General features: G+C 47.6%; 1 protein-coding gene across 1 annotated transcript; it reads left to right on the top strand.

Annotated features, from left to right (window-relative positions):
* The first annotated feature begins 4 nt into the window (after positions 1-4).
* On the top strand, positions 5-27,608 carry LOC139832552 (uncharacterized). The gene is made up of 4 exons (XM_071822334.1): positions 5-1,124; positions 1,353-2,092; positions 9,840-11,429; positions 26,772-27,608. Exons 1-4 carry the CDS (start codon positions 5-7, stop codon positions 27,606-27,608), a joined length of 4,287 nt encoding a protein of 1,428 aa, XP_071678435.1.
* The last annotated feature ends 389 nt before the right edge of the window (positions 27,609-27,997 follow it).

Here is a 27,997-nt window from a genome sequence, read left to right as displayed (position 1 = left end):
CAACATGGCTCAGATCTTGCGCCTCTTGATGGAGGACCGCCAGCGTGCCCGCCAGGAGAGTGAAGCTAACATCGCCGCGCTTCGGCAAATCGCTCAAGCCGCCACGGGAAACCGCAACAATGAAGAAGGAGAAGGACACGGCGAAGAAGCGCCAAGATCACGCCTTCGGGATTTCCAGAACACCAACCCACCCGTGTTCTCCAAGTGTACTGCTCCCCTCGACGCAGACGATTGGCTCCGCACCATTGAAAACAACTTGGAAGTCGCTGCTGTGGGAGACAATGAGAAAGTTCTCCTCGCCACTCACTTCCTCGCTGGACCTGCGCGAGCATGGTGGGAGAACGTCAAGGCCATGCAAGCTCCTGATCATGTCATTAACTGGGAAGAGTTCACCGCCAAGTTCCGCAAGGCTCACATTCCAACAGGGTTAATCAAGATGAAGCGGGATGAATTCTTCAATCTGAAGCAGAACAACTCCAATGTGGTGGACTACCTTGACAAGTTTAACACCTTAGCAAGGTACGCCCCTCAAGACACGGACACCGATGAGAAGAAGCGCGACCGTTTCATGAATGGCCTGCTTGAGGAAATCCAGAGCATCCTTGTGGCTGTACCCTACCCAGACCTAGAGGCGCTAGTGGATGCCGCCATTATGGTGGAGTCTAAGCGTAAGGCTGCCATTGAAACCAGAAAGCACAAGATGCTACAGCAACAGGGTGGACCCAGCAATCCCAAGTACCGCAATCCGCCCCCATCAAGACCCGCCAACCCACCCCAGAGGAACCCTTCGCCAGCACCAGCTTATCACTCCAACAACTATGCCCCCAATCGTTCAGCTCCGCAGCCCCGTTCTGGAGGGTTCAATACCAATCCCCGCCCCAATCTGCCAGCTCGCCCTCAAGGCGATGGGTGTTTCGCTTGTGGGAAGCCTGGACACTTCTCTCGTGAGTGTCCTACCAAGATGAGGACACCTCAACGCGCCAATGCCCCAAGACCCCCTCAAGCTCAAGCTAGGACCGCGTCAGGAAAGAAGCCAGTGGTCAAGAAGCAGGCCAATGCCGCCCATGGACACCTGAACCATGCTAGCGCTGAAGAGGCGGAGGAAGCTCCGGATATCGTGATGGGTACGTCTCTAGTCAACTCCACTCCCGCCCGAGTCCTTTTTGATTCCGGCGCATCTCATTCTTTCGTTACCGAACCGTTCGTTAAGAAAAGTGGGATGAAACCGACTGCCATGAGACGCCTCATGTTAGTTCAAATCCCGGGTTCCACTGCTAAAACCCGGATGTCTTGTCTAAACGTTCCGATAGTCATACAAGGAGTACCCTTCCAATCTGATCTTATTGTTTTAGGAGCACAAGGTTTAGAGGTAATTCTTGGAATGAACTGGATGACCAAGTATAAGGGACACATTGACTGCGTCCAAAAATCTATTACCTTAACCAATGATCAAGGCCTACCAGTAAAATACACCGCCACCATACACTCATCCAAAGCCTTCTGCAAGAAAAGCATCTCTGGACCCAACCTCGAACAAGTTCCTGTTGTCTGCGAGTACCCCGATGTTTTTCCGGAAGAATTGCCCGGTATGCCCCCTGACCGAGACATTGAGTTCATCATAGAACTAATCCCAGGAACTGCCCCCATAGCCCAGAGACCTTACCGTATGAATCCCCAAGAATTGATCGAGTTGAAGCGACAGTTGGATGATCTGTTGGCCAAAGGACTGATCAGGCCGAGTGCATCACCATGGGGATCGCCTGTGATCTTCGTGGACAAAAGAGACGGAACCATTTGCTTGTGTGTGGACTATCGAAGACTTAATGAAGTAACCATTAAAAATAAGTACCCCCTGCCCAAGATCGATGATTTATTCGATCAGATGAACGGAGCAAAGGTTTTCTCCAAAATCGACCTTCGCACCGGGTACCATCAACTCAAAGTAAGAGAATCCGACATTCCCAAGACTGCTTTCACCACCCGTTACGGGCTGTATGAGTACACCGTAATGTCGTTTGGACTCACCAATGCCCCTGCCTACTTCATGAACCTCATGAACAAGGTCTTCATGGAATACCTAGACAAATTTGTGGTAGTGTTCATCGATGACATTTTGGTCTACTCTAAAACTGAGGAAGAGCATGAAGAGCACCTGCGACTAGTCTTGGGTACCCTTCGGCAACACCAACTTTATGCAAAGTTTAGTAAGTGTCAGTTTTGGCTCAAGGAAGTTGGATTTCTTGGCCACGTCTTGTCTGCTGGAGGACTCTCTGTCGATCCCTCTTTGATCAAGTCTATTGTGGACCGACAACCCCCTAAGAATGTGTTGACTGCCAAAACCCACCGGCGGGCAGCGGCGAATCAACACGGTAGAGCCGGGAAGAGCCTAGAGCTGCGGCTGGCTGAGACCCCTCCGAGCGACGGCCCGCAATGCTCTTCTGGTCACACGCGGCGATGCGAAGTGCAAGGGCGTGCCACCTGACCTATACCTGGTCAGGAAGGTGATGGGGATGCCTCGCTTAGTTTCCTGCATGGCATACACGTAAACATTAAATACGAGCCTCGATCGGCTCTCAGGTTATCCTGTGAATCGGCTCAAAGAGCCGATCCACCCATGATTCATACGGGGTGCACGAATACTTGGTGATCCTGCTTGATCAAGATAAAGCTAATGAGATCTACGACGATTTAGGGTTTTCACCGCATAATCGGATCATCCTACTCCAGGTTGGGCCTCGCGGCCACGCACGGTGATCATAAGCCGATCCTAAACAAGGCCTAAAAACCAACATGAAGTTGATCATCGGAACATCCTGTTTAGGACTTGCGAACGCCACCCTACGTGCCGCTGGATCCTCCCCCCCTTTGTAAGGCCTAACTATTGCAGATATTAAACTAATCCTTGTAGAACAAGGAGCAATCGTAACGGATCAGATCTACTGAACGATGATCAAGCGGGGTGCCACCCCCACACCTGAGATAGGTGTGAGGGCGGCTAGATATGCAAGGGTCGCACTACGTAAGCATGTTATACGAAGAACTATGCTAACCCTAACACATCTATGATAACTACGTTGCTCGCCATCAAAGACGCTTCAGTACGAGCAACGCATGAACAACGTGGAGCTTGTGCTGCCTAGATCGCAAGATGCGATCTAGGCAGCATGTCGCTTACCTGGTAGAAACCCTCGAGACGAAGGAGTTGGCGATGCGCCGAGATTGGTTTGTTTTGGGTTGAACGTGAGTTGTTGTTTATTCCATAAACCCTAGATACATATTTATAGTCCAGGGGACTTTCTAACGTGGGAATATCCCATCGTGCACGATACAAACTCTAACTTTTGATCTAAGATATAATCTACTATAACTAAAGATACACGGGCAAACTAGCCCAAATTCTCCGTGCAAGGCCGCTTCAAAGATCTTCCACGTGTAATCTTCCAAGCCCATCTCTCTAACGGCCCACCTCTGGATTTGTCCAAAATCTGGTGATAACACATGCCCCCCTGGTTTTGGAAATAATTTTTTCCAAAATCATCATGCTTTCCTTCGTCGGGTCATGTCGTGGCAGAGCAGAGTTGTTGCAGTATCCGTTATCATTATGCCCTGTCTTCTCAGCTTCTCTGCAAAATTCGATAGCTCTGGCGTCATCCCCTTGGAAACTGTAATGACATTAAATTTCCACCAGGCTTCTCATTATTTAACTGTGCCGATCGATTAGCTTTCTTCATCCCCTTCCTCTGTTCCAGCCATCGGCACCCAAAAAACCCTCTTCTCCCTCAGCCATGTCTTCCTCTTCCTCCTCCTTCTCAAACCTCTTCCCCCAATCCTTGCCGAAGAAGAAGAACAAGGACAACCTTCACTCCAAGATGAACCCCCTCTCCCCCGACAATGAGAAGAAAGAAGGAGAGGTAGCGAAGGCCAAGGCCTTCCCCTCCGCCAAGCTCCCGCCGAAGAAGCGCTCCCGCATGTGGGCGGATAGCGAAGATGAAGACGATGATGAAGAAGGAGAAGAGGAGGAGGAAGATGAATCTTCCTCTTCCGCCGGGTACCCGCCAACCAAGCGCTTCCGCTCCTGGGCGGACAGCGAGGACGATGATGATGACGAGGAGGAAGAGGCTCCGGCCACGGGCTGGGGTAGCAGCGACGAGGAGCTCCCTGGGAGCGACGCCGACGACATCGACGGCGGTGACGACGAGGACAGCGACGACTAGTAGAACAGGACTAGTAGTAGCAGTGCGCTAGGCACTAGATCCCTCTTTTGAGAGCCATCGGCTCTTTCTTGTAAAGCCGCTCCTCTGAATTAATGAAATTGTTCTTTTGATTCATCCTTCAATTGCTCCAATTTCATTCCTTCCGCCTGTCACGTCAAGACCGATAGCAATGTATCGGATTTCTTTTCTTTTGGACGCCCATGAAGCCGAACTCTCATGTCGATTAGCTCGTAGGCCAAGAAGTTCTCAGTTTCAGGCTGCGATTTGGTGTCTGACCATAATTTTCCGCAATCCCTTAGCCGATGACTACTCATCGGCTATTTTGAGAATCTAGTCCCTTTCCTCCTCTTGCAGCGACAGGACGGTCCAAACTTGTAACAAACAAAAGCTGACGGCCTCCTATCCCGATTCAGAGGAGATCACAATGCAGGGCCAGTCGATGCGACTCCAATCGGCTTTCCAAAACAGAGCAGCCACCAACCAGCTGCCCCCCGAGTCTCAGTCGAGGCGAGAACGGTAATGGATCAGCCGAATGTGCCGCCTATGCAGAGTTAGCCAATTTCACCAAATCGGCTCCCCAAAGCAGAGAACCTTCAGGGTGAACTGCCCCCCGAGCTCCTTCGGTCTACTTCGCGCCTTGGTCAGATCGGCTCCTCCCCCGCACTGACTGTCGATGTCGATGTGCACTTTGAGCATATAACCAGCCGGTCTTGGTCTTGTGTGACTGTACCAGAGTCGATGGCCACATATCTGCATCGGCTGATTTTTTTTTATTTGGCCGATTTTTCTTAATCGGCCTCCAATGTTCCACTACACGCATGTCTGCACGTGTTTACCTGCACATGTTCATCTGACTAGATGCCCCCCGAGCCGATATTTGCCAAATGACTGCAGGTATCGGCTTCTATGGTTTAGCCAGGGCCCTGTACTTGCACGTCGGCTTCACAAAGATCCATGCTGCCTTTCATCTGCCGACGTGGCCGCTGCTCAGTAGATCATTGCTGAACACAAGCAGAATACGTGTTAAATATGTGGTGGACATAAATTTTGGCTGATTGCTGGAATCGGCCTCCATATCTATTGGAGCGCTGACTGAAGGTTCTGTGATGTTCCTTCATAATTTATGGGGCCGATCACAAGGATCAGCCTCGCCCGGTTTGCTCATTGGTTTAATCTTGCTACTCGGTCAGGCTGGATAAAACCAACCCAACCTCTGACTTGATGCGCCTGCTGTCGTCCACCTTGAGTGCGTCGTATAATCGTGGAGCACTAAGCTCTGTCGGCAAGACAAGCACCATGTTTGTGCCAGCCGATGTTTCATCATCGGCTTTCTTTTGCTTGGGACGCCACTCCATTCTTTGTGGACGACCCTCTTCATCCAGGGCTCGCTGAACTTTTGCAGCCAGATCAGGCCGTGCCTTCCTTAGCGTATGCAGGTATAACCTTTCGGCTTCCTCCAGGCCGCGCAACCGCTGAACCCTGCGTTTTTGTGAACGGCTGAGTCCGTCAGGGCACCAGCTTGGACGGTGGTACCTGTCTTCTTCTTCTTCTAGTCCCTCGTCTTCGAAATCCTCAAGATCTGCCCAACGAGGTGACTCAGCGCGTTTGCTTTGTGGCGGGAGAGGCCCTAAGCGCTCGAACACAGATACGTTGGCTGCCTCCTTCTTCTTCTTGTTGCATTCTGGGCAATTGCCGATTGTGGGCAATCGGCTCATTCCTGAATCCCAGCAGTGTCTGAAGAAAGGGCAGTCCCAGTGTCTGGCGTTGTCATCTTGCTCCCTCGGCTTGTCCGTGGCACGGCGCTCGTGCTCCTCCTCATCGCGATCATGCCGACGATGTCTTCTGGCTTCTCTAGCCAGACGATCTCCTTTATCATCATAGTTGGACCGTCGGCGTTGGTCGTACTGACTCACATATTTGTTGAGGAGGTGATCAGAGAGGGGTCGTTGAGATCTTATGTTCTTCACTTCTCCCTCTGTGACGTAGCGCTTGCCATCATGATGGAGCCGATCGCGTGGAGCGGCCTCCTCTGTATCCTTGCTATGAGAGCAGCTGCCCTCATCTCCATCTTTGCCAGAGTGGTTCCCAGGTCCTACCATGTTGATGCTGAATGAGAGACCTGGCTGGCAACCCTCAGGGTAGGTGACTTCCACCATGTTAACGGCGGGGAAGGGTTGGGTGTCGACCTTCATGGCGTACTGGTTGAAAATTAGACGTCCCTTCTCTATCGCCGCTTGGATGTGCTGACGCCATACCCTGCAGTCGTTGGTGGCATGGGAGAGCGAGTTGTGGAATTTGCAATATGGCTTTCCGTTCAGCTCTTGCGCCGTGGGGAACTTGAGACCTTCAGGAATCGTCAACTGTTTCTCCTTGAGCAGGAGGTCAAAGATTTGTTCAGTCTTGGTCACGTCAAAATCAAATCCCCTGGGCGGCCCTGGTGGCTTTACCCATTTGCAGGACACGGGGGTTCCTCCCCGAGTCCACTCAGCCACTGCTACTTCTTGGTCTCCCGCAGGAACTTCGTCTTCCTCCGCATCGACCAGGACTACTGCACGCTTGAACTTGTCTTGGTACAGGTCCGGGTGGCGCTGTTCATATGCCGATAATTTCTGAACCATGTGCGCCAGCGAGGGATAATCTGCTTGGGAGGCCATGTCCTTGAGCTGTGTTGCAAGGCCAGCTACTGCCAACTCGACTGCTTCCTTTTCAGTTATACGAACCGAATAACATCGGTTCCTAAGATTCCTGAAGCGCTGGATGTACTCTGTCACCGTTTCTCCGCGCTTCTGACGTAGTTGTGCTAGATCGGCAATGCTGGACTCGGAAGCTTCTGAATGGTATTGCATATGGAACTGTTCTTCCAATTGCTTCCAAGACCGGATGGAGTTTGCTGGCAAAGAGGTGTACCATCCAAAAGCCGATCCCGTGAGGGACTGTGAAAAGAGCCTCACGCGTAGCTGATCCGACACTGAAGCCGGTCCTAGTTGCGCCAAATATCGGCCGACGTGCTCGATGGAGCTGGAGCCATCTGATCCACTGAATTTGGAGAAGTCAGGGAGCCGATATTTAGGTGGCAGCGGGATCATCTCGTACTCGTCGGGGTACGGCTTGGAATAGCCGATTGCCCTTCTCTTCGGCACCATGCCGAACTGGTCTCTCAGTATGGTACTGATCTGATCCGCTGTGCTGGCTGCAGGAGTTGCACTCTGAAGATTCACCGGGGTAGCGTACTTAGCCAGCCATGTTTGCTTTTCCAGCTCTGAGCCAACTGCAGGAGCTGGGCTCTGGAGTTTCGTCGGGGTGGCGTACTTAGTTAGCCACGTCTGCTTCTCAAGCTCTGTCGCTGACGTTCCTCCTGTGTTCGCCGGAGTCCCTGATGTTGTGGCCTGGTTTGAGAGTGCCCAGTTGCCACAATCTGGCACATACGTGCACGCGTATCCTTGAGGGATCTCCTTAGGCGCCTCAGCCAAGAACTGGTAGTCACTAGAGTCACCACCGATCTTGTAGACGACGAATGCCGGTGTAGCCGGCACTTCAGCTGGTGCTGCCAACGCATATGGCAGCGGTGGACGGGACTGGAGTGGCAACTCTCCCTGATGCGTCCCGAGAGCTGGTCCTGACGGCGAGTACTGGTGGCTCATGATCTCCTGGATCACGCGCAGAGCGAGACGCTCCAACACGTTGACCAAGTTTTCAGAGTGGCGGTGTAGCGAGTGAGCCACCAAGTAGTTGATCTCCTGCCGCAGGCCCCTGGTGCGTTCCTCCGACGGGGCAGAGAGATCTATCCCATCGAGTGCACCTTGCGGTGAGAATCCCTTCCATCTGATGCCATGGGAACCTGAAAAGAGCCGATGAGGTCGGCTTCGAGGGTGACCTTGATCTCGTCATATCTCTTCTTGAGCTTGTCAGGCAGCTCCTCGTAGGTGACTGGCGTGCCGTCCGCCATCTCAGATGTAGATGGCGATGTGGTTGATGTAGACGATTGTCCCACCGGGCGTGCCAGAATGTGTTGACTGCCAAAACCCACCGGCGGGCAGCGGCGAATCAACACGGTAGAGCCGGGAAGAGCCTAGAGCTGCGGCTGGCTGAGACCCCTCCGAGCGACGGCCCGCAATGGTCTTCTGGTCACATGCGGCGATGCGAAGTGCAAGGGCGTGCCACCTGACCTATACCTGGTCAGGAAGGTGATGGGGATGCCTCGCTTAGTTTCCTGCATGGCATACACGTAAACATTAAATACGAGCCTCGATCGGCTCTCAGGTTATCCTGTGAATCGGCTCAAAGAGCCGATCCACCCATGATTCGTACGGGGTGCACGAATACTTGGTGATCCTGCTTGATCAAGATAAAGCTAATGAGATCTACGACGATTTAGGGTTTTCACCGCATAATCGGATCATCCTACTCCAGGTTGGGCCTCGCGGCCACGCACGGTGATCATAAGCCGATCCTAAACAAGGCCTAAAAACCAACATGAAGTTGATCATCGGAACATCCTGTTTAGGACTTGCGAACGCCACCCTACGTGCCGCTGGATCCTCCCCCCCTTTGTAAGGCCTAACTATTGCAGATATTAAACTAATCCTTGTAGAACAAGGAGCAATCGTAACGGATCAGATCTACTAAACGATGATCAAGCGGGGTGCCGCCCCCACACCTGAGATAGGTGTGAGGGCGGCTAGATATGCAAGGGTCGCACTACGTAAGCATGTTATACGAAGAACTATGCTAACCCTAACACATCTATGATAACTACGTTGCTCGCCATCAAAGACGCTTCAGTACGAGCAACGCATGAACAACGTGGAGCTTGTGCTGCCTAGATCGCAAGATGCGATCTAGGCAGCATGTCGCTTACCTGGTAGAAACCCTCGAGACGAAGGAGTTGGCGATGCGCCGAGATTGGTTTGTTTTGGGTTGAACGTGAGTTGTTGTTTATTCCATAAACCCTAGATACATATTTATAGTCCAGGGGACTTTCTAACGTGGGAATATCCCATCGTGCACGATACAAACTCTAACTTTTGATCTAAGATATAATCTACTATAACTAAAGATACACGGGCAAACTAGCCCAAATTCTCCGTGCAAGGCCGCTTCAAAGATCTTCCACGTGTAATCTTCCAAGCCCATCTCTCTAACGGCCCACCTCTGGATTTGTCCAAAATCTGGTGATAACAGAATGTTATGGAAGTGAGGTCTTTCCTCGGATTGGCGGGATACTACCGCAAGTTCGTTGAAGGATTCTCAAGCATCGCCAAGCCAATGACCCTTCTGCTTAAAAAGGGTAAGAAGTTTGAATGGACGGAAAAATGTGAAGAGAGTTTTCAGGAACTAAAAAGGCGACTTGTAACAGCCCCCATCTTGACCATGCCCGACGTCACCAAGGACTTTGTGATCTATTGCGATGCTTCCAAAATTGGTCTTGGAAGTGTCTTAATGCAAGAAGGAAAAGTAATCTCTTATCTCTCTCGACAGCTGAAACCACACGAAGCCAATTACCCCACCCATGACCTGGAATTAGCAGCAGTGGTTCATGCTCTCAAGACTTGGCGCCACTATCTCATAGGAAATAGGTGTGATATTTACACCGATCACAAAAGCCTTAAGTATATCTTCACCCAGAGAGAGTTGAACATGCGACAGAGGAGATGGATAGAGCTCATCAAGGACTATGATCTTAGTATCCATTACCACCCCGGAAAAGCTAATGTAGTTGCTGATGCCCTCAGCAGAGAACCATGTTCCCTTAACTTCCGTTTGAAAGTCGAACAACCCATGCTCTATCAAGAATTCAAGGAATTCGGATTGGAATTGGTTAGCCATGGATTCCTTGCTGCCATGGAAGCCAAACCCACCCTTCGAGATCAGATCAAGGAAGCCCAAGTTGGGCATAAGAGTATTGAAGGGATCAAACGCCGCATGGGTAGGGAAAAGCTAGAAGGATTTTCGATAGACCCCAACGGAGTACTGTGGTACAATGGACGCCTCTGCGTACCCAATATCCCTGATTTGAAGAATCTTATAATGGAGGAGGCCCATAATACTCCCTACTCTATTCACCCGGGAGGATCTAAGATGTACCAAGATCTAAAAGACACCTTTTGGTGGCATGGAATGAAGCGAGATATTGCCTTCTTTATCGCCCGATGTGATGTCTGCCAGAAAGTTAAAGCTGAACACCAACGCCCTGCCGGATTATTGCAACCTTTGAAGATACCTGTATGGAAATGGGAAGAAGTGGGTATGGACTTTATCACCGGACTTCCCAGATCTAACCGTGGACATGATTCTATCTGGGTGATAGTTGATCGTCTCACTAAAGTCGCTCATTTTCTGCCTGTCAAGACCACCGATCGCGGGAGCGCGCTAGCCGACCTCTACATCTCCCGTATAGTTAGCCTTCACGGCGTTCCCAAGGTTATCGTGTCGGATCGAGGCACCCAGTTCACTTCTCGTTTCTGGCACAAGCTTCACGAGGCTATGGGCGCCAAGTTATCGTTCAGTACCGCCTACCATCCCCAAACCGGAGGACAGACCGAAAGGGTAAATCAAATCCTCGAGGACATGCTCCGAGCTTGCGCTCTTGCTTACGGAACCAAGTGGGAAGATTGCCTGCCCTTCGCAGAGTTTTCCTATAACAACAGTTATCAAGCCAGTCTTCGGATGGCCCCTTTTGAAGCCCTCTATGGGAGAAGATGCAGAACCCCTCTCAATTGGACCGAGACCGGAGAAAGTCAAGTGTTCGGACCAGACATACTTCGGGAAGCAGAGGAGCAAGTCCAGTTTATTCGTGACCGGCTGAAAGCTGCACAGTCCCGCCAGAAGAGCTACGCTGACTCCAAGCGTCGAGAATTAACTTTCGGAGCCGGAGATTTCGCCTATCTCAGGGTAACTCCTCTCAAAGGGATGAAACGTTTCCATGTTAAAGGCAAGCCTGCGTCTAGGTACATTGGTCCTTTCAAGGTGCTAGGACGAAGAGGTGAAGTATCTTACCAGCTTGAATTACCTCCGGAGTTGTCAGAGTTCCATGACGTCTTTCATGTCTCACAACTTCGAAGATGTCTCCAAGCACCAAATAAGGCTGAAGTTTTCAAGGATATTGATTACCGTGCCATCGACCTCAATCACGACTTAACCTACAGAGAGAACCCTATCCGTATTCTGGATGAAACCGTTAGGGTCACCCGCCGGAGGAAGATTAAATTCTTCAAGGTCCAGTGGAGCAACCACTCCGAAGATGAAGCCACATGGGAAAGGGAGGATTATCTGAGACAAGAATTTCCACACCTGTTCAAGCTCTTAGCCGTGGAATCTCGGGACGAGATTCTTTTAAGGGGGGAAGGTTTGTAACACCCCATTTTTCAAAAACCTGCATATTTCTCCAAGTTAAAAATTTGAGCCAACAATTTTTTTTTTATTTAACACTTGTGGTTGAGTGTAGGTTAGAATCCTTGCTTGGGTTAACTCAAATATTTTTCTTGGTGTTATGTGTGTCACCCCACCCTTAGGAAGATTTACACACCCCTCTCTAATTTTTAGGGTTTGATCCACTTGTTTAAATGGCACCACCCCTAATGCACTTTGCCCCTCAAAAACCCTAACCCTAGAGTGGTTAGCATCACCTTGGATGGGGGGAAACTCTCTACCCCCTTCTCTACCCCACCACCATTTCACCTAGGGTTGCACCACCAACACCATCATCACCTTTTTATTGTCATTTTATGTGTTCACATTTGTGCACATGATTTCTTGTCACACTTGGGCACATTGCACAGGGCATGGCCTCTCTCTTTTTCACCCCTACCCCTTTCTCTTTTCTCTCTTTTCTCTCTTGAGTTTTGGCCGAGAGACAAGAGGGGAAACCTCCCCCTCTCTTTTTGTTTCTCTCTTCCCTCTCTTTTCTTCTCTGTTTTTGGGCCGTGGACAGCACCACCTCTCCCTCTTTCACTCCGGCCCAACCCTACCTCGCACCACCCCCTCTCTTTTGGCCCAAAACCTCACCAGCACCCCTCTCCCGCGCCAAACCCTAGCCCTAAACGCACGCGCGCGCCACGCTGGCAGGAGACATGATGGCGTCGCCTCGCACGACGCGCCATCAGCCTCGACTGCCCTCCCACCGCCTCGGCTCCCTCCCATCGCTGACGCCACCAGGGCGACGTCACCGTGGGGCCGGCTGGTGACGCCAGCCCTTGCGTGCCCGTTGGCCAACGCCACCGCCCACGCCACTACCGCTCCTCTACCTGCCTATAAAACCCGCCCCAAACGCCACCCTCTCCCTTCAGCTCCCACCTCCACAGCGCCATTAGGCTGCCCCACTCCACCGCTGGCCGCTCGAGCCGCTGCCACCACTGCCCGACGCCATCCCGCCGTGGTCACCGTGAGGGTGACGCGCAGGTGGTCACCATCGCGACGCCACCGACGCTCCTCTCCTCACTCTCTCAACACCAGTACCCTCTCATGCTTGTCCTCACCCTGCCCCTCTGCCTCTGACACGCAGATCGGCGGCCGAACGACGACGCCGACGACAAGCCGACGCCGCCCATGCTGCCATTGATGTCGCCAGAGGAGGAACAGACGCCCCTGGATGCCGCCCGTGCACGCACCCGACGCACGCCTACGCCACCACACCACCTGCACCGATTCACGCCACCGCCAGCCGCCGGTAAGCCCCTGGCCGCCCCCTTTCTTCCTCTGTGCCGGCGAGCACCTCCGACGTCACGCACGCGCCAGATCTGGGCCGTCGGATCCAGATCGGGCGGGCGCATGGCGCATGCACGGCCACGTCGGCGTGCATGGCCACGTCGGCCTGCCTGGCCCGCCATGGGCCCCCGGCCTTTTTCCCTTTTTCTTTTTTTTCTGGCCACCGGAGAGCCCCACTGGGCCGGCCCATCTGCGCAGCACTGCACGGCCCAGGGCGTTCCCGCCCATTTCATTAATTTGAAAATTCGTTAAATAGAAATTAAAATTGCAAACTGACCAGTGTACTGTTTTGCTTATAAAAATAAATTGGTAGCTCGGATTAAGGTGATTCCAATTGCATTAGGACCAGTATGAAATTACCTTTCAGATGCCACTGGCCTTGTATTTTTAGGATGTTTGTGCGATTTTTAATAAATGAAACATGATCTCTGTTTCTGGTTAGTAAATTGGACCTTAAAAATTGAAAAATACATATTTTTGAATGATTCCAATTGGGTTAGTCTTGTTTTGTTATTGTGCATCCAGGAAAAATACCAGTATCCTCTGTTAGTAAGTTTTCCTCTCTGGTTATAAGTGCATGTGTGTCACATAAAATGATAGGACTATTGTTTGATGTTTTTAATTAAACCTTGATACTTCTTGTTTATAAAAATGGCCAAACCATGTTTTGTTACTGTCAAACAACTCCCCTGCATATTTTCCCTTTCCATTTATTTATTCTTGTTTCTTGAGCTATGTGTTGATTGTGTGTACCGTTTAAATTGCGACGCTAGATACAAACGAGGGAGAAGTGGAAGGGGAGGACTTTGGTGAAGAATTTGAGGAGGACCAGGGACAAGCCAACCAAGGCAAGCCATCTTTGAACTCTGAATGGTGTGGGTTGGATGTCATTTGTTGATGTCCCTAAGCATCTTATCTATTTTATGTGATGATCTCTCTATGTTGGTCTATGTATGGTTGTAATAGGAATAATTCCTTGTGGTGATCTTTCATTTTTATTCACACGTGAAGGGATGCATGGTGTCACTACCGTGCTACTCCCTTGGGCATTCTTGAGTGCTCAACATGAGCATGTACTATTCCCATTTAGAGTTTTACTCCACAACCCCACTTTGTTGAGTAGAGATACCCTAGTCATGATGTTGGTGTAATTCTCACATTGAGAGAAGTATGCCGTGTACCCCCTTGATTGTTGAATGAGTGATACACCTACCCCACCCTAGATGCATAATATCACCACCAAAACTGAAAGTTGATCCACCCTTTATTATCTTCTTACATGCTTACCTTAAGCAAGTGAGATCCTTTTCTTTTGCCACCCACATATACTCTCATGGCATGATGATCTTCATCTCGGCCATGGAACCATAGTAGTTCCTTCTCATGAAACTATAGGATGGGAACCCCTCAAGGTTTACCTTGTTGTAAATATTTATGAAAACCTTGGGTGAGTAACCCAAGTGTATGGTTTATGAAAATAAAAGATCTTGATAAAGACGTTTGGGAAAGTGGTGTATGAAGGTTGGTTGAGCAACCGAGGTGTTGGGGGAAAAGAAGTGTTTTCAAAAAAATGGGGCACTGCGTATATGTGTACACCAGCCCAACTTTATTCGCGCAACCATATTATCCAAGGTGGGCACGGGCTTAGTTCGTAGTCCGTTGAAATTGGCATGAGCACCCTTCACAACTCTCTAGGGAGGGTCACGATGACCTCCGACGCCGGGTTGCGCTCTGAAGGAGGCAATACACTGTAGTTGTCTATAGCCGGACGATTACTGAGGGTCTTCTGTCGTGGCGCCGGAGATACGCTCAAAAGGAGGTATGCTGCCAGGGTGCCGGGAAGGGGTAAGCCCGCAGGGAAGGACTTGTGCCAGTGGAGACGGGCGAAAGACTATGACTGGTTATCCGAGTCTCGCATACTTTCGTATGACGATCCGGGGATGATCCCGGCGGATTTATCAGTTCTTGTGGGGAAAGTGCGCAAACTCTGCAGAGTTAAATCTATTCGAATAGCCGCGTCCGCGGTCATGGACGGGTTGCAATGGTCTACCTTTACCGGGGCTTGCGTTTTGTTTTGAGCAAATGTCTTGAAAAGAAAGTGTTGTGTGGTTGGGTACCGATGAGGTACGGAAAAAGGGTGTGTGTTGACCATATGGAGATGGTCGTGGAAAAAGGAGACTAAGCGGGAACCCTTTCCTAGATAGTTCTTGCAGAGGAACTCTTCTTTAGCAAAGATATAGAGATGTCATAGGATTTCCCTCGCATATTCATCACTTGAGATGAAAGAATGCAACTCTTATTTAACAAAGATATAGAGATGTCATAGGATTTCTCTCGCATATTCATCACTTGAGATGAAAGAATGCAACTCTTCATTAACAAAGATATAGAGATGTCATAGGATTTCCCTCGCATATTCATCACTTGAGATGAAAGAATGCAACTCTTCTTTAACAAAGATATAGAGATGTCATAGGATTTCCCTCGCATATTCATCACTTGAGATGAAAGAATGCAACTCTTCTTTAACAAAGATATAGAGATGTCATAAGAGAATCATAGCGTTCCCTTCACTTGCGGAGTCGGGATGCTAAGTAAATAATTATTGTTGGAACATGCTATATCCACAAGAGAAACTATTTCTCTTCCTCATGCTATATCCACAAGAGAAACTAGTTTTACTCTCTTGTCTCCTTTAGTTAGATTATGTTGCACCCCTCTCATGATGGTTTGCAAGTACAATTCCAAATGTACTTACGGCTTTGTCCCTGGCTATTAACTTGGCCAGACTATGAGGAGGACTATGAAGACGATGGAGGATATCATGACGACTATGCGACCTAGGACGCTCTCCAAGTAGGACGCCTATAGGTCTAAGGCATGACTTGGGCCCGACGACGTTGATGTGTATCCGCTGCTGTGTTTTGTGAACTTGCCCGTGGAGGCATTTATGTAAGCCTGGGTCATGTGACCCCGCTTTGTAAGACTTATTTATTCGGTACTGTAATGGATGATGTAATTCTGGATATTCAGTTCGGTTATGTGCTCACGGTGCACTGATCATGGGATCATGAGTTGAATGCATAACAGGGTATTTCGGACAGCTAGTCCGGGGTCCCCACAACAACAATGCAACAAAACTAAGATAAGGAGAGGTTGCTACAGTAGTAACAACTTCCAAGACTCAAATATAAAATAAAAGTGCAGTACTAAAATCATGGGTTGTCTCCCATAAGCGCTTTTCTTTAACGCCTTTCAGCTAGGCGCAGAAAGTGTATCAAGTATTATTGATGTCTACGGGTGCTTCTATTCTTGTAGACAGTGTTGGGCCTCCAAGAGCAGAGGTTTGTAGAACAGCAGCAAGTTTCCCTTAAGTGGATCACCCAAGGTTTATCGAACTCAGGGAGGAAGAGGTCAAAGATATCCCTCTGATGCAACCCTGCAACCACAAAGCAAGAAGTCTCTTGTGTCCCCAACACACCTAATACACTTGTCAGATGTATAGGTGCACTAGTTCGGCGAAGAGATAGTGAAATACAGGTGGTATGAATGTATATGAGCAGCAGTAACGGCACCAGAAAATAGCTTGATGCTACAACTGGCATGTGGTTGATGGTGGGATTATTGCAGGCAGTACAGATGCAGTAGAACAGTAAACAAGCGATGATTTCAGTATTTAGGAACAAGGCCTAGGGGTTATACTTTCACTAGTGGACACTCTCAACATTGATCACATAACAGAATAGATAAATGCTATACTCTACACTCTCTTGTTGGATGATGAACACCACTAATTGCGTAGGATTACACGAACCCTCAATTAGCAAGCTCCACAATATTCGATATTCATGTTTAAATAACCTTAGAGTGCATGATAGATCATTGCAATTACACCAAGTACTAACATAGCATGCACACTGTCACCATCACACTATGAAGGAGGCATAGATCACATCAATACTATCATAGCAATAATTAACTTCATAATCTACAAGAGATTACAATCATAACCTATGCCAAGTACTACACGATGCACACACTGTCACCATTACACCGTGAAGGAGGAATAGACTACTTTAATAACATCACTAGAGTAACACATAGATGAATAGTGATACAAAACTCATATGAATCTCAATCATGTAAGGCAGCTCATGAGATCATTGTATTGAAGTACATAGGAGAGAGATGAACCATATAGCTACCGGTACAGCCCTTAGCCTCGATGGAGAACTACTCCCTCCTCATGGGAGACAGCAGCGGTGATGAAGATGGCGGTGGAGATGGTAGCGGTGTCGATGCCCCCCTCTGGCGACTCTCGGGTGTTCTGGAAGCTTCGTCCAATTCTAAAACTCTGGGCGTTGATTTCGTCCAATTCCGGTGGCTTATATAGGTCAGGGAGGCTCTGGATGGCGGCGGCTCTGGATGGTTTGTCGTACCGTGGCTTATTCCTCTCGAAGATTTAGGTCAGGGAGGCTTATATAGGTGAAGAGTCGGAGTCAGAAGGCTGACGGGGGCGCCACACAATAGGGGGGCGCGCCCCCCCTTGGGCCGCGCCGGCCACCTGTGTGGTGGCCCTGTGGCTCTCCTCTGGTCCCTCCTGGGTGTTCTGATGCTGGGCATTGATTTCGTCCAATTCCGAGAATATTTCCTTACTAGGATTTCTGAAACCAAAAACAGCAGAAAACAGGAACTGGCACTTCGGCATCTCGTCAGTAGGTTAGTTCCGGAAAACACATAAAATTATCATAAAGTATGTATAAAACATGTAGGTATTGTCATAAAACAAGCATGGAACATAAGAAATTATCGATACGTCGGAGACGTATCAATTATCAAGAGACAAAGCATCAACATCATAATTTGTTCTAATGATAGAATCAAAAGGTAACTTCATTCTCTTTCTAGGGAAGTGTTCCATACCTTTCTTGAGAGGAAATTGATATTTAATATTACCTTCCTTCATATCAATGATAGCACCAACAATTCGAAGAAAAGGTCTTCCCAATATAATGGGACAAGATGCATTGCATTCGATATCCAAGACAACAAAATCAACGGGGACAAGGTTATTGTTAACGGTAATGCGAACATTATCAACTCTCCCCAAAGGTTTCTTTGTAGAATTATCAGCAAGATTAACATCCAAATAACAATTTTTCAATGGTGGCAAGTCAAGCATATTATAGATTTTTCTAGGCATAGCGGAAATACTTGCACCAAGATCACATAAAGCATTACAATCAAAGTCATTGACCTTCATCTTAATGATGGGCTCCCAACCATCCTCTAACTTCCTAGGAATAGAAGCTTCGCGATTTAATTTCTCTTCTCTAGCTTTTATGAGAGCATTTGTAATATGTTTTGTAAAGGCCAAATTTATAGCACTAGCATTAGGACTCTTAGCAAGTTTTTGTAAGAACTTTATAACTTCAGAGATGTGGCAATCATAAAAATCCAAACCATTATAATCTAAAGCAATGTGATCATTATCCCCAATGTTGGAAAAAATTTCAGCAGTTTTATCACAGGCAGTTTCAGCAGTTTCAGGCAGTTTTTCACGCTTTGCATTAGAAGTGGAAACATTGCCAACACCAATTATTTTACCATTAATAGTAGGAGGTGCAACAACATGTGAAGCATTAGCATTACTAGTGGTGGTAATAGTCCAAACTTTAGCTAATTATCTTCTTTAGCATTTTCTTCTTTTTCCCACCTAGCACGCAATTCGGCCATCAATCTTATATTCTCATTAATTCTAACTTGGATGGAATTTGCTGTAGCAAATGACTTAATATCATTATTTTCATTAGGCATAACTTTCGATTTCAAAAGATCAACATCAACAGCAAGACTATCGACTTTCGAAGCAAGTATATCAATTTTCCCAAGCTTTTCTTCAACAGATTTGTTAAAAGCAGTTTGTGTACTAATAAATTCTTTAAGCATAGCTTCAAGTACAGGGGCTGAATTCCTATTATTGTTGTAAGAATTCCCATAAGAATTACCATAGCCGTTGCCATTATTATAAGGATATGGCCTATAGTTGTTACTAGAATTGTTCTGGTAAGCATTGTTGTTGAAATTATTATTTTCAATGTAGTTTACATCAACATGTTCTTCTTGGGCAACCAATGAAGCTAACGGAATATTATTAGGATCAATATTTGTCCTACCATTCACAAGCATAGACATAATAGCATCAATCTTATCACTCAAGGAAGAGGTTTCTTCGACAGAATTTACCTTCTTACCTTGTGGAGCTCTTTCCGTGTGCCATTCAGAGTAATTAATCATGATGTTATCAAGAAGCTTTGTTGCGTCGCCTAGAGTGATGGACATAAAGGTACCTCCAGCAGCTGAATCCAATAGGTTCCGCGAAGAAAAATTTAGTCCTGCATAAAAGGTTTGGATGATCATCCAAGTAGTCAGTCCATGGGTTGGGCAATTTTTAACCAAAGATTTCACTCTTTCCCATGCTTGGGCAACATGCTCATTATCCAATTGTTTAAAATTCATTATGCTACTTCTCAAAGATATAATTTTAGCAGGAGGATAATATCTACCAATAAAAGCATCCTTGCATTTAGTCCATGAATCAATACTATTCTTAGGCAGAGATAGCAACCAATCTTTAGCTCTTCCTCTTAATGAGAAAAGAAACAATTTTAATTTTATAATGTCACCATATACATCCTTATACTTTTGCATTTCACATAGTTCAACAAAATTATTGAGAGGGGCAGCAGCATCATCAGAACTAACACCAGAAAATTGCTCTCTCATAACAAGATTCAGTAAAGCAGGTTTAATTTTAAAGAATTCTGCTGTAGTAGCAGGTGGAGCAATAGGTGTGCATAAGAAATCATTATTATTTGTGGTTGTGAAGTCACACAACTTAGTATTTTCAGGAGTACCCATTTTAGCAATAGTAAATAAAGCAAACTATATAAAGTAAATGCAAGTAACTAAATTTTTTGTGTTTTTAATATAGCAAACAAGATAGCAAATAAAGTAAAACTAGCAACTAATTTTTTTGTGTTTTGATTTAGTGCAGCAAACAAAGTAGTAAATAAAACAAAGCAAGACAAAAACAAAGTAAAGAGATTGGAGGTGGAGACTCCCCTTGCAGCGTGTCTTGATCTCCCCGGCAACGGCGCCAGAAATTTAGCTTGACATGCGTACAACACGCGACCGTTGGGAACCCCAAGTGGAAGGTGTGATGCGTACATCAGTAAGTTTCCCTCAGTAAGAAACCAAGGTTTATCAAACCAGTAGGAGTCAAGAAGCACGTTGAAGGTTGATGGCGGCGGAGTGTAGTGCGGCGCAACACTAGGGATTCCGGCGCCAACGTGGAACCTGCACAACACAACCAAAGTACTTTGTCCCAACGTAACAGTGAGGTTGTCAATCTCACCGGCTTGCTGTAACAAAGGATTAGATGTATAGTGTGGATGATGATTGTTTGCAGAAAACAGTAGAACAAGTATTGCAGTAGATTGTATTCAATGTTAAGAATGGACCGAGGTCCACAGTTCACTAGTGGCGTCTCTCCCATAAGAATAAGCATGTTGGGTGAACGAATTACAGTTGGGCAATTGACAAATAAAGAGGGCATGACCATGCACATACATGTTATGATGAGTAGTGTGAGATTTAATTGGGCATTACGACAAAGTACATAGACCGCTATCCAGCATGCATCTATGCCTAAAAAGTCCACCTTCAGGTTATCATCCGAACCCCTTCCAGTATTAAGTTGCAAACAACAGACAATTGCATTAAGTATGGTGCATAATGTAATCAACACATACATCCTTAGACATAGCATCGATGTTTTATTCCTAGTGGCAACAGCACATCCACAACTTTAGAACTTTCTGTCACTGTCCCAGATTTAATGGAGGCATGAACCCACTATTGAGCATAAATACTCCCTCTTGGAGTTACAAGCAAAAACTTGGCCAGAGCCTCTACTAGTAACGGAGAGCATGCAAGATCATAAACAACACATAGATAATAGATTGATAATCAACATAGCATAGTATTCCATATTCATCGGATCCCAACAAACACAACATGTAGCATTACAGATAGATGATCTTGATCATGCTAGGCAGCTCACAAGATCCAACAATGATAGCACAATTAGGAGAAGACGACCATCTAGCTACTGCTATGGACTCATAGTCCATGGGTAGACTACTCACTCATCACTCCGGAGGCGACCATGGCGGTGAAGAGTCCTCCGGGAGATGATTCCCCTCTCCGGCAGGGTGCCGGAGGCGATCTCCTGAATCCCCCGAGATGGGATTGGCGGCGGCGGCGTCTCTGGAAGGTTTTCCGTATCGTGGCTCTCGGTACTGGAGTTATTATCGACGAAGGCTTAAGTAGGCGGAGGAGATAGGTCAGGGGGCGCCACGAGGGCCCCACACAATAGGCCGGCGCGGCCAGGGCTTGGGCCGCGCCGCCCTAGCGTGTGGGCACCTCGTCGCCCCACTTCGTTTCCTCTCCGGACTTCTGGAAGCTTCGTGGAAAAATAAGATCCTGGGCGTTGATTTCGTCCAATTCCGAGAATATTTCCTTACTAGGATTTCTGAAACCAAAAACAGCAGAAAATAGCAACTGGCTCTTCGGCATCTCGTTAATAGGTTAGTGCCGGAAAATGCATAAATATGACATAAAGTATGCATAAAACATATAGGTATTATCAATAAAGTGGCATGGAACATTAGAAATTATCGATACGTTGGAGACATATCAACCACCGCCATCTTCATCGCCGCTGCTGACTCCCATGATGAGGAGGGAGTAGTTCTCCCCCGAGGCTGAGGGCTCTACCGGTAGCTATGTGGTTCATCTCTCTCTCCCATGGTGTGATATTTATGTGATCATGAGCTTTGTAATCTAGTTAAATATGTAGATGTTACTCTTGTCTATTATGAACTCTAGAGGTTACTTTAATATGAACTCCTGAGTCACTCTCCACGGTGTGATGGTGACAGTGTGCGCATCGTGTGTGATTCCTTTATGACGTTGTGGAGCTTGTTTACTCCGGCTTGAGGTGTGCTTTTGCAGCACTACACAATGAATGGTGTTTGTTATCCAACAAGAGAGTGTTTGAGAGTAGCATTTATTTATTCAATTATGTGATCATTGTTGAGAGTGTCCACTAGTGAAAGTATGATCCCTAGGCCTTGTTTCTAAGCATTGAAACACCGTTTCCAACAAGTTCTGCTACATGTTCGCTTGCTGCCATTTTTATTTCAGATTGCAATTACTACTTATAATCATCCATATTACTTGTATTTCACTATCTCTTCGCCGAACTAGTGAACCTATACGTCTAACAAGTGTATTAGGTGTGTTGGGGATACAAGAGACTTCTTGTATCTTAATTGCAGGGTTGTTTGAGAGGGATATCTTTGACCTCTACCTCCCTGAGTTCGATAAACCTTGGGTGATTCACTTAAGGGAAACTTGCTGCTGTTCTACAAACCTCTGCTCTTGGAGGCTCAACACTGTCTACAGGAATAGAAGCGTGCATAGACATCATGGAGCCATCTTCCTTCATGAAGCCACAGGCAGACATGTTTTGCAAAGACTCGTGAACCTAAACAAACATCTTCAGCTAGAGAAGTAACCTGCAACATAAACGTTACAGCCCGAAGGTCAATACATTTGGAATTGTATTGGCAAGATGACACTATGGTGGACACAAGTGGCAACCTAACACTTAAGTGCACATTTGGGTGGTAGAGCTCAGGCATATTTGCATAAAGCCAATTTTATCCTATCATTTGACAAAAAAATTCTTTCATACTAATTAAGCGGTACCATTATGATACGTCTCAAACGTATCTATAATTTCTTATGTTCCATGCTAGTTTTATGACAATACTCACATGTTTTATATACACTTTATATCATTTTGATGCATTTTCCGGCACTAACCTATTAACAAGATGCCGAAGCGCCAGTTCCTGTTTTCTGCTGTTTTTGGTTTCAGAAATCATACACAGAAAATATTCTCGGAATTGGACGAAACAAAAGCCCACGGTCTTATTTTCCACGGAGCCTTCCAGAAGTCCGAAGAGGAGACGAAGAGGGGCGACGAGGCGGCCACACCCTAGGGGGGGCGCGGCCCCACCCTGGCCGCGCCGCCCTATGGGGTGGGCCCCTCGAGCGTCCCCCGACTCTGCCCCTTCGCCTATATATTCTCTCCGTCGCGAAAACCCTAGTACCGAGAGCCACGATACGAGAAAAGTTCCAGAGACGCCGCCGCCGCCAATCCCATCTCGGGGGATTCAGGAGATCGCCTCCGGCATCCTGCCGGAGAGGGGAATCATCACCAGAGGGCTCTACATCACCATACCCGCCTCCGGACTGATGCGTGAGTAGTTCATCCTTGGACTATGGGTCCATAGCAGTAGCTAGATGGTTGTCTTCTCCTCTTGTGCTATCATGTTTAGATCTTGTGAGCTGCCTATCATGATCAAGATCATCTATTTGTAATGCTATGTAGAGGCTATGTCAAGTTGATACTATGTTGTTTTTGTTGGGATCCGATGAATATGGAATATTATGTCAAGTTGATTATTGATCTATCATATATGTGTTGTTTATGATCTTGCATGCTCTCCGTTGCTAGTAGAGGCTCTGGCCAAGTTGATACTTGTAACTCCTAGAGGGGGTATTTATGCTCGATAGTGGGTTCATGCCTCCATTGAATCTGGGACAGTGACAGAAAGTTCTAAGGTTATGGATGTGCTGTTGGCACTAGGGATAAAACATCAATGCTTTGTCTAAGGATATTTGTATTGTTTACATTACGCACAGTACTTAATGCAATTGTCTGTTGTTTGCAACTTAATACTGGAAGGGGTGCGGATGCTAACCCGAAGGTGGACTTTTTAGACATGGATGCATGCTGGATAGCGGTCTATGTTCTTTGTCGTAATGCCCTAAGTAAATCTCATATTAGTCATCATGATATGTATGTGCATTGTTATGCCCTCTCTATTTTTCAATTGCTCAACTGTAATTTGTTCACCCAACATGCTATTTATCTTATTGGAGAGACACCACTAGTGAACTGTGGACCCCGGTCCATTCTTTTACATCTGAAATACAATCTACTGCAATCATTGTTCTCTGCTGTTCTTTGCAAACAAACATCATTCTCCACACCATACGTTTAATCCTTTGTTTACAGCAAGCCGGTGAGATTGACAACCTCACTGTTAAGTTGGGGCAAAGTATTTTGATTGTGTTGTGCAGGTTCCACGTTGGCGCCGGAATCCCTGGTGTTGCGCCGCATTACACTCCTCCGCCAACAACCTTCACGTGGCCTTCATCTCCTACTGGTTCGATAACCTTGGTTTCTTTCTGAGGGAAAACTTGCTGCTGTGCGCATCACACCTTCCTCTTGGGGTTCCCAACGGACGTGTGCATCACGCGCCATCACATTAATAGATATCAATGAACCTGGACACCACCGATAGACATCAGTGAGCCTTGACACCACCGATAGACATCAGTGAGCCTTCCTATTGCATATGATCAACTTTGTTTGGGCGACCTACCCCTGCAGACTCAGACCATAGAGATGGCACGGGACCTGCTAGCCGATAGTCACTTGCACCAATTGACATATTACCTGCCCACCCATCAAATTTTATTTAAGAAATTGGAATGAGGAGATCTTCGAACAGGATCCTTGTCAGTTCGCTCAAATTGTCCGTAACCGGGGACACATCTAAGTACTTAGTTTTACACTCTGGAGAGGTTGTACAAATTTACCCACATGACCTAGTTTGTTCTTCTTCCATGATGCACATTTTGCTCAAATGGACAGATGTTGACTAGGACGAGATTTTTCCGAAGTGATCACCCAGACCTTTCTCTACGGACCCGCTCCAACTTACATTCCCCTACATCATCATGTCGCGTAGGGCCCAGGTTCACACAACATACTCCGTCAAGCCAGAGCCCATATAGCATGTGGCTGTACGGTAAGCTAATGAGCAAGGTTGTCTATTATCTCTTTGTTCCTGGGTGGCCGTCCACAAGTGCAATGCACACGACCGCCATAGACATGACTCCGGTGCAACCACTCAACATAAACCAAGCAATACCAATTCCACCCAGGTAATTCATTAAACTTAGTTGTTTTTCCATAACTCACTAACAAAATCATTTCATAGCATAGCTAAGCAACAACTAAATTTAATGGCGACAAAGTAAGTCAGGTAGGGGTAGCTAGACTACTGGGTGGGACATTTGTGTGTGTCACTTGCCTGGATAGGGTGGAGAGTTGGTACAATCTTCACAAGCACAACCGTTGCAGTCGGCACAATCACAATCTACAAACCGATAACATTGCACCATAAGCACAATGCAAGAAAAAAATGCACAAACATAGACATGAGATGCATATGAGGTTTACACAAGTGCACTTCATTTATTGTTCTCTGGTTGTCACTACATGCATGATGCCATGGTCAAGTTTTACGGTTGGTTGGATTATTGCGAACCGTCTATGTCACACTAGCGAAGGGCAACTACCATTAATTAAAAAAGGTGTTTTGGTACAGTAGACAAATGATGGTTTTGGTGCTACTGGTCAGAGGTTTCATTTGTGAACATACGCAAAAAGAATCACTCGAAAAGAGTGTGTAGATCTCATTTTACGGGTAAAGTACTCCGGTTAGGCATTTAAATAAGAATGGTTTTCAAACTTCTGTAAGTCCACATTTTATTGTTCCATAATGTTCCTTATATTTTTAGTATTCCAACGATATGCGGTTTGTGATTTTTTACATACAGAACTCCGGTTGTGATTTTTACAAGGCGCGGACTATCGAAACCGAGATTAAACGCAAACTAGGGTGTGTCCCTGAAATGTGGCGCTCTGCTACTGGCTGATACCTCTTCGTCGCGGATTACTACTCACGGCCGTTGGATCATCATAGAACCTATGGCTCAGATCTGTTTGCCTAATTGAAAAATAAAAACTAAAAAGAAAAGAGAAAAGGGGGTTGGCTCATGTTGCGCTGAGGTGGCGGCGAGGTGGCGGCTGACAAGGCGCTGACGTGGCGGCGGCGATGGCGAGTTCGCCGGCGGCGGCTCAGACGTGCACGGCGTTGGTGCTCTGGTGGTCCTCGGCTCGGGAAAAAGCATGGATGAGGTGCGGCACGCGGAGGAGGAGCTAGGGGTAGCCGCGACACGGCGTGGTTCGGGCCGAGGCGGCCGTGGTGAGCGGATGGAGGTGGTGCAGCTCCGGCGAACTCCGGCGAGAGATTGGGGCAGCCTAGGGGCACAATAGAGAGGGATAAGAGGGGGAAATGAGAGAGGAGGTGCGGGGCTATATGGGGAGGGACGCTCGGGCTGAGAGGGGGCCGGGGCCTCTGTACGTGCGCGCGTCGTGCCTACAGGGAGGTGGCGGCGGTTCAGAGATTGGGGACGGGGCGCTGGGTGCGGGCTAGCCTGGCTGGGCTGGTGGCTGGCTGGGTCGGCCCAGTCGGCCGGCCGATTTTTTTTCTTCTTTTCTATTTCTCTCTTTTAATTGAAAAAGCTTTTGAGCACTTAAAAATAATCGGAAAAATATAAATAAGATGTCGTTGGAAACCTTGTGAAAAGGCCTTCACTATGACACCACTTTTCAAGCAAAAAATCTTTTATAAAACCAAAAATTGGCATACATGCCTATGTGGCTATATTGCCATTTTGGGGTTCGGGATTTTGAAATAGGATTTGAATTTAAATTTTCACTAAAATTAAATGATGACATGATGCTTATGAATGCAATGCATGATGTTTGAAAAATTTGAAAAATTGGGATGTTACAACAAGACTCCCAACCAAGTGACGATAGCAAGTCGCGTCCAAAAGAGGATCACCATCAGTGGAACGGAGGCGGACATTGAGCTCCATAGGAGTCTCGACAATGCGCTCATCGCCAAGAGCGGCACGAGTGAGAAGATCATGAATATACTTCTCCTGGGAGATATAGAAGCCATCGGAGGTAGAGGAAACCTCGAGCCCAAGAAAGTAGCGGAGAGGACCAAGATCAGTCATAAGAAACTGATCACGGAGACGGGCCTTGACAAAGGCGATGTACTCAGGGTCCTCGCCTATGATGATGATGTCATCAACATAAAGAAAAAGCAGAGTCCGACGACGAGAGAATGTGTGGACAAAGAGCGCAGGTTCATGTGCGCTAGGGACGAAACCAGCAGCGGTGACCACAGAGGCAAAACGCTAAAACCAGGCGCGAGGGGCTTGCTTATGGCCATAGAGAGAGCGCCGGAGACGACAGACCATGCCATCGGGAACAGAGTAGCCAGGAGCTGGTTGCATGGATACCTCCTCAGTCAACTCATTGTTAAGAAAAGCATTTTGCACATCAAGCCGAGAGACCGACCAGTGACGAACAGAAGCAACGGCAAGAAGAGTACGAACAGTGGTCATGTGAGCCATTGGAGCAATGTTCTCGTCATAGTCACAGCCATGCTCCTGCTGAAAGCCCCGAGCGACAAGACGAGCCTTGTAGCGCTCAAGAGAACCATCAGAGCGAGTCTTGATCTTGTAGACCCACTTGCAGGTGATGGGACGAATAGAGGAAGGAGGAGTGACAACATCCCAAGTGCTAGTACGCTCAAGAGCAGCAATCTTCTCAGCCATCGCTAGCTGCCATTCGGGATGAGCAAGGGCATCCCGATAAGAGGTCGGCTCAAGGGCAGCAGAAAGACCGTAGTGAGTGGGAGAATAGCGATCAGGAGGAGGACGAAGACGAGCACGAAGATGATGAGTCGGCTTGGACGGAGAGGGCATCGTATCAGAGGTAGAGGGCATGTCAGGAGAAGCAGCATCATACTCACGGGAACGACAAGAGTAGTGAAAAAGGTAGGGAGGGACGACCGTAGTCGAGGAAGGTGACAGGGGAGAGGATGGTGTGGAGGGTGGGGACGGTGGTGAGGGAGGAGAGGGAGGTCTGACGGGTGGAGGATAAGAAGGTGGTGAGAGACTCGGCGGAGCAGGGACCAGAGGCACAGGAGGTGGTGAGTCAGGAAACATGA

The sequence above is a fragment of the Lolium perenne genome, chromosome 6 (genome assembly GCF_019359855.2).
Source record: "Lolium perenne isolate Kyuss_39 chromosome 6, Kyuss_2.0, whole genome shotgun sequence".
Lineage (NCBI taxonomy): Eukaryota > Viridiplantae > Streptophyta > Magnoliopsida > Poales > Poaceae > Lolium > Lolium perenne.
This window is presented reverse-complemented; position numbering and strand designations above follow the sequence as displayed.

What these genes read in the sequence shown, in the direction of transcription:
- LOC139832552 (XM_071822334.1), top strand. Translation starts at nt 5, where the DNA reads ATGGCTCAGATCTTGCGCCTCTTGATGGAGGACCGCCAGCGTGCCCGC. An exon ending in AGCTCCGGATATCGTGATGG is followed by an intron (nt 1,125 to 1,352) that starts GTACGTCTCTAG and finishes TTATTGTTTTAG; the next exon opens with GAGCACAAGGTTTAGAGGTA. An exon ending in GGAAGATTAAATTCTTCAAG is followed by an intron (nt 11,430 to 26,771) that starts GTCCAGTGGAGC and finishes TGTTACAACAAG; the next exon opens with ACTCCCAACCAAGTGACGAT.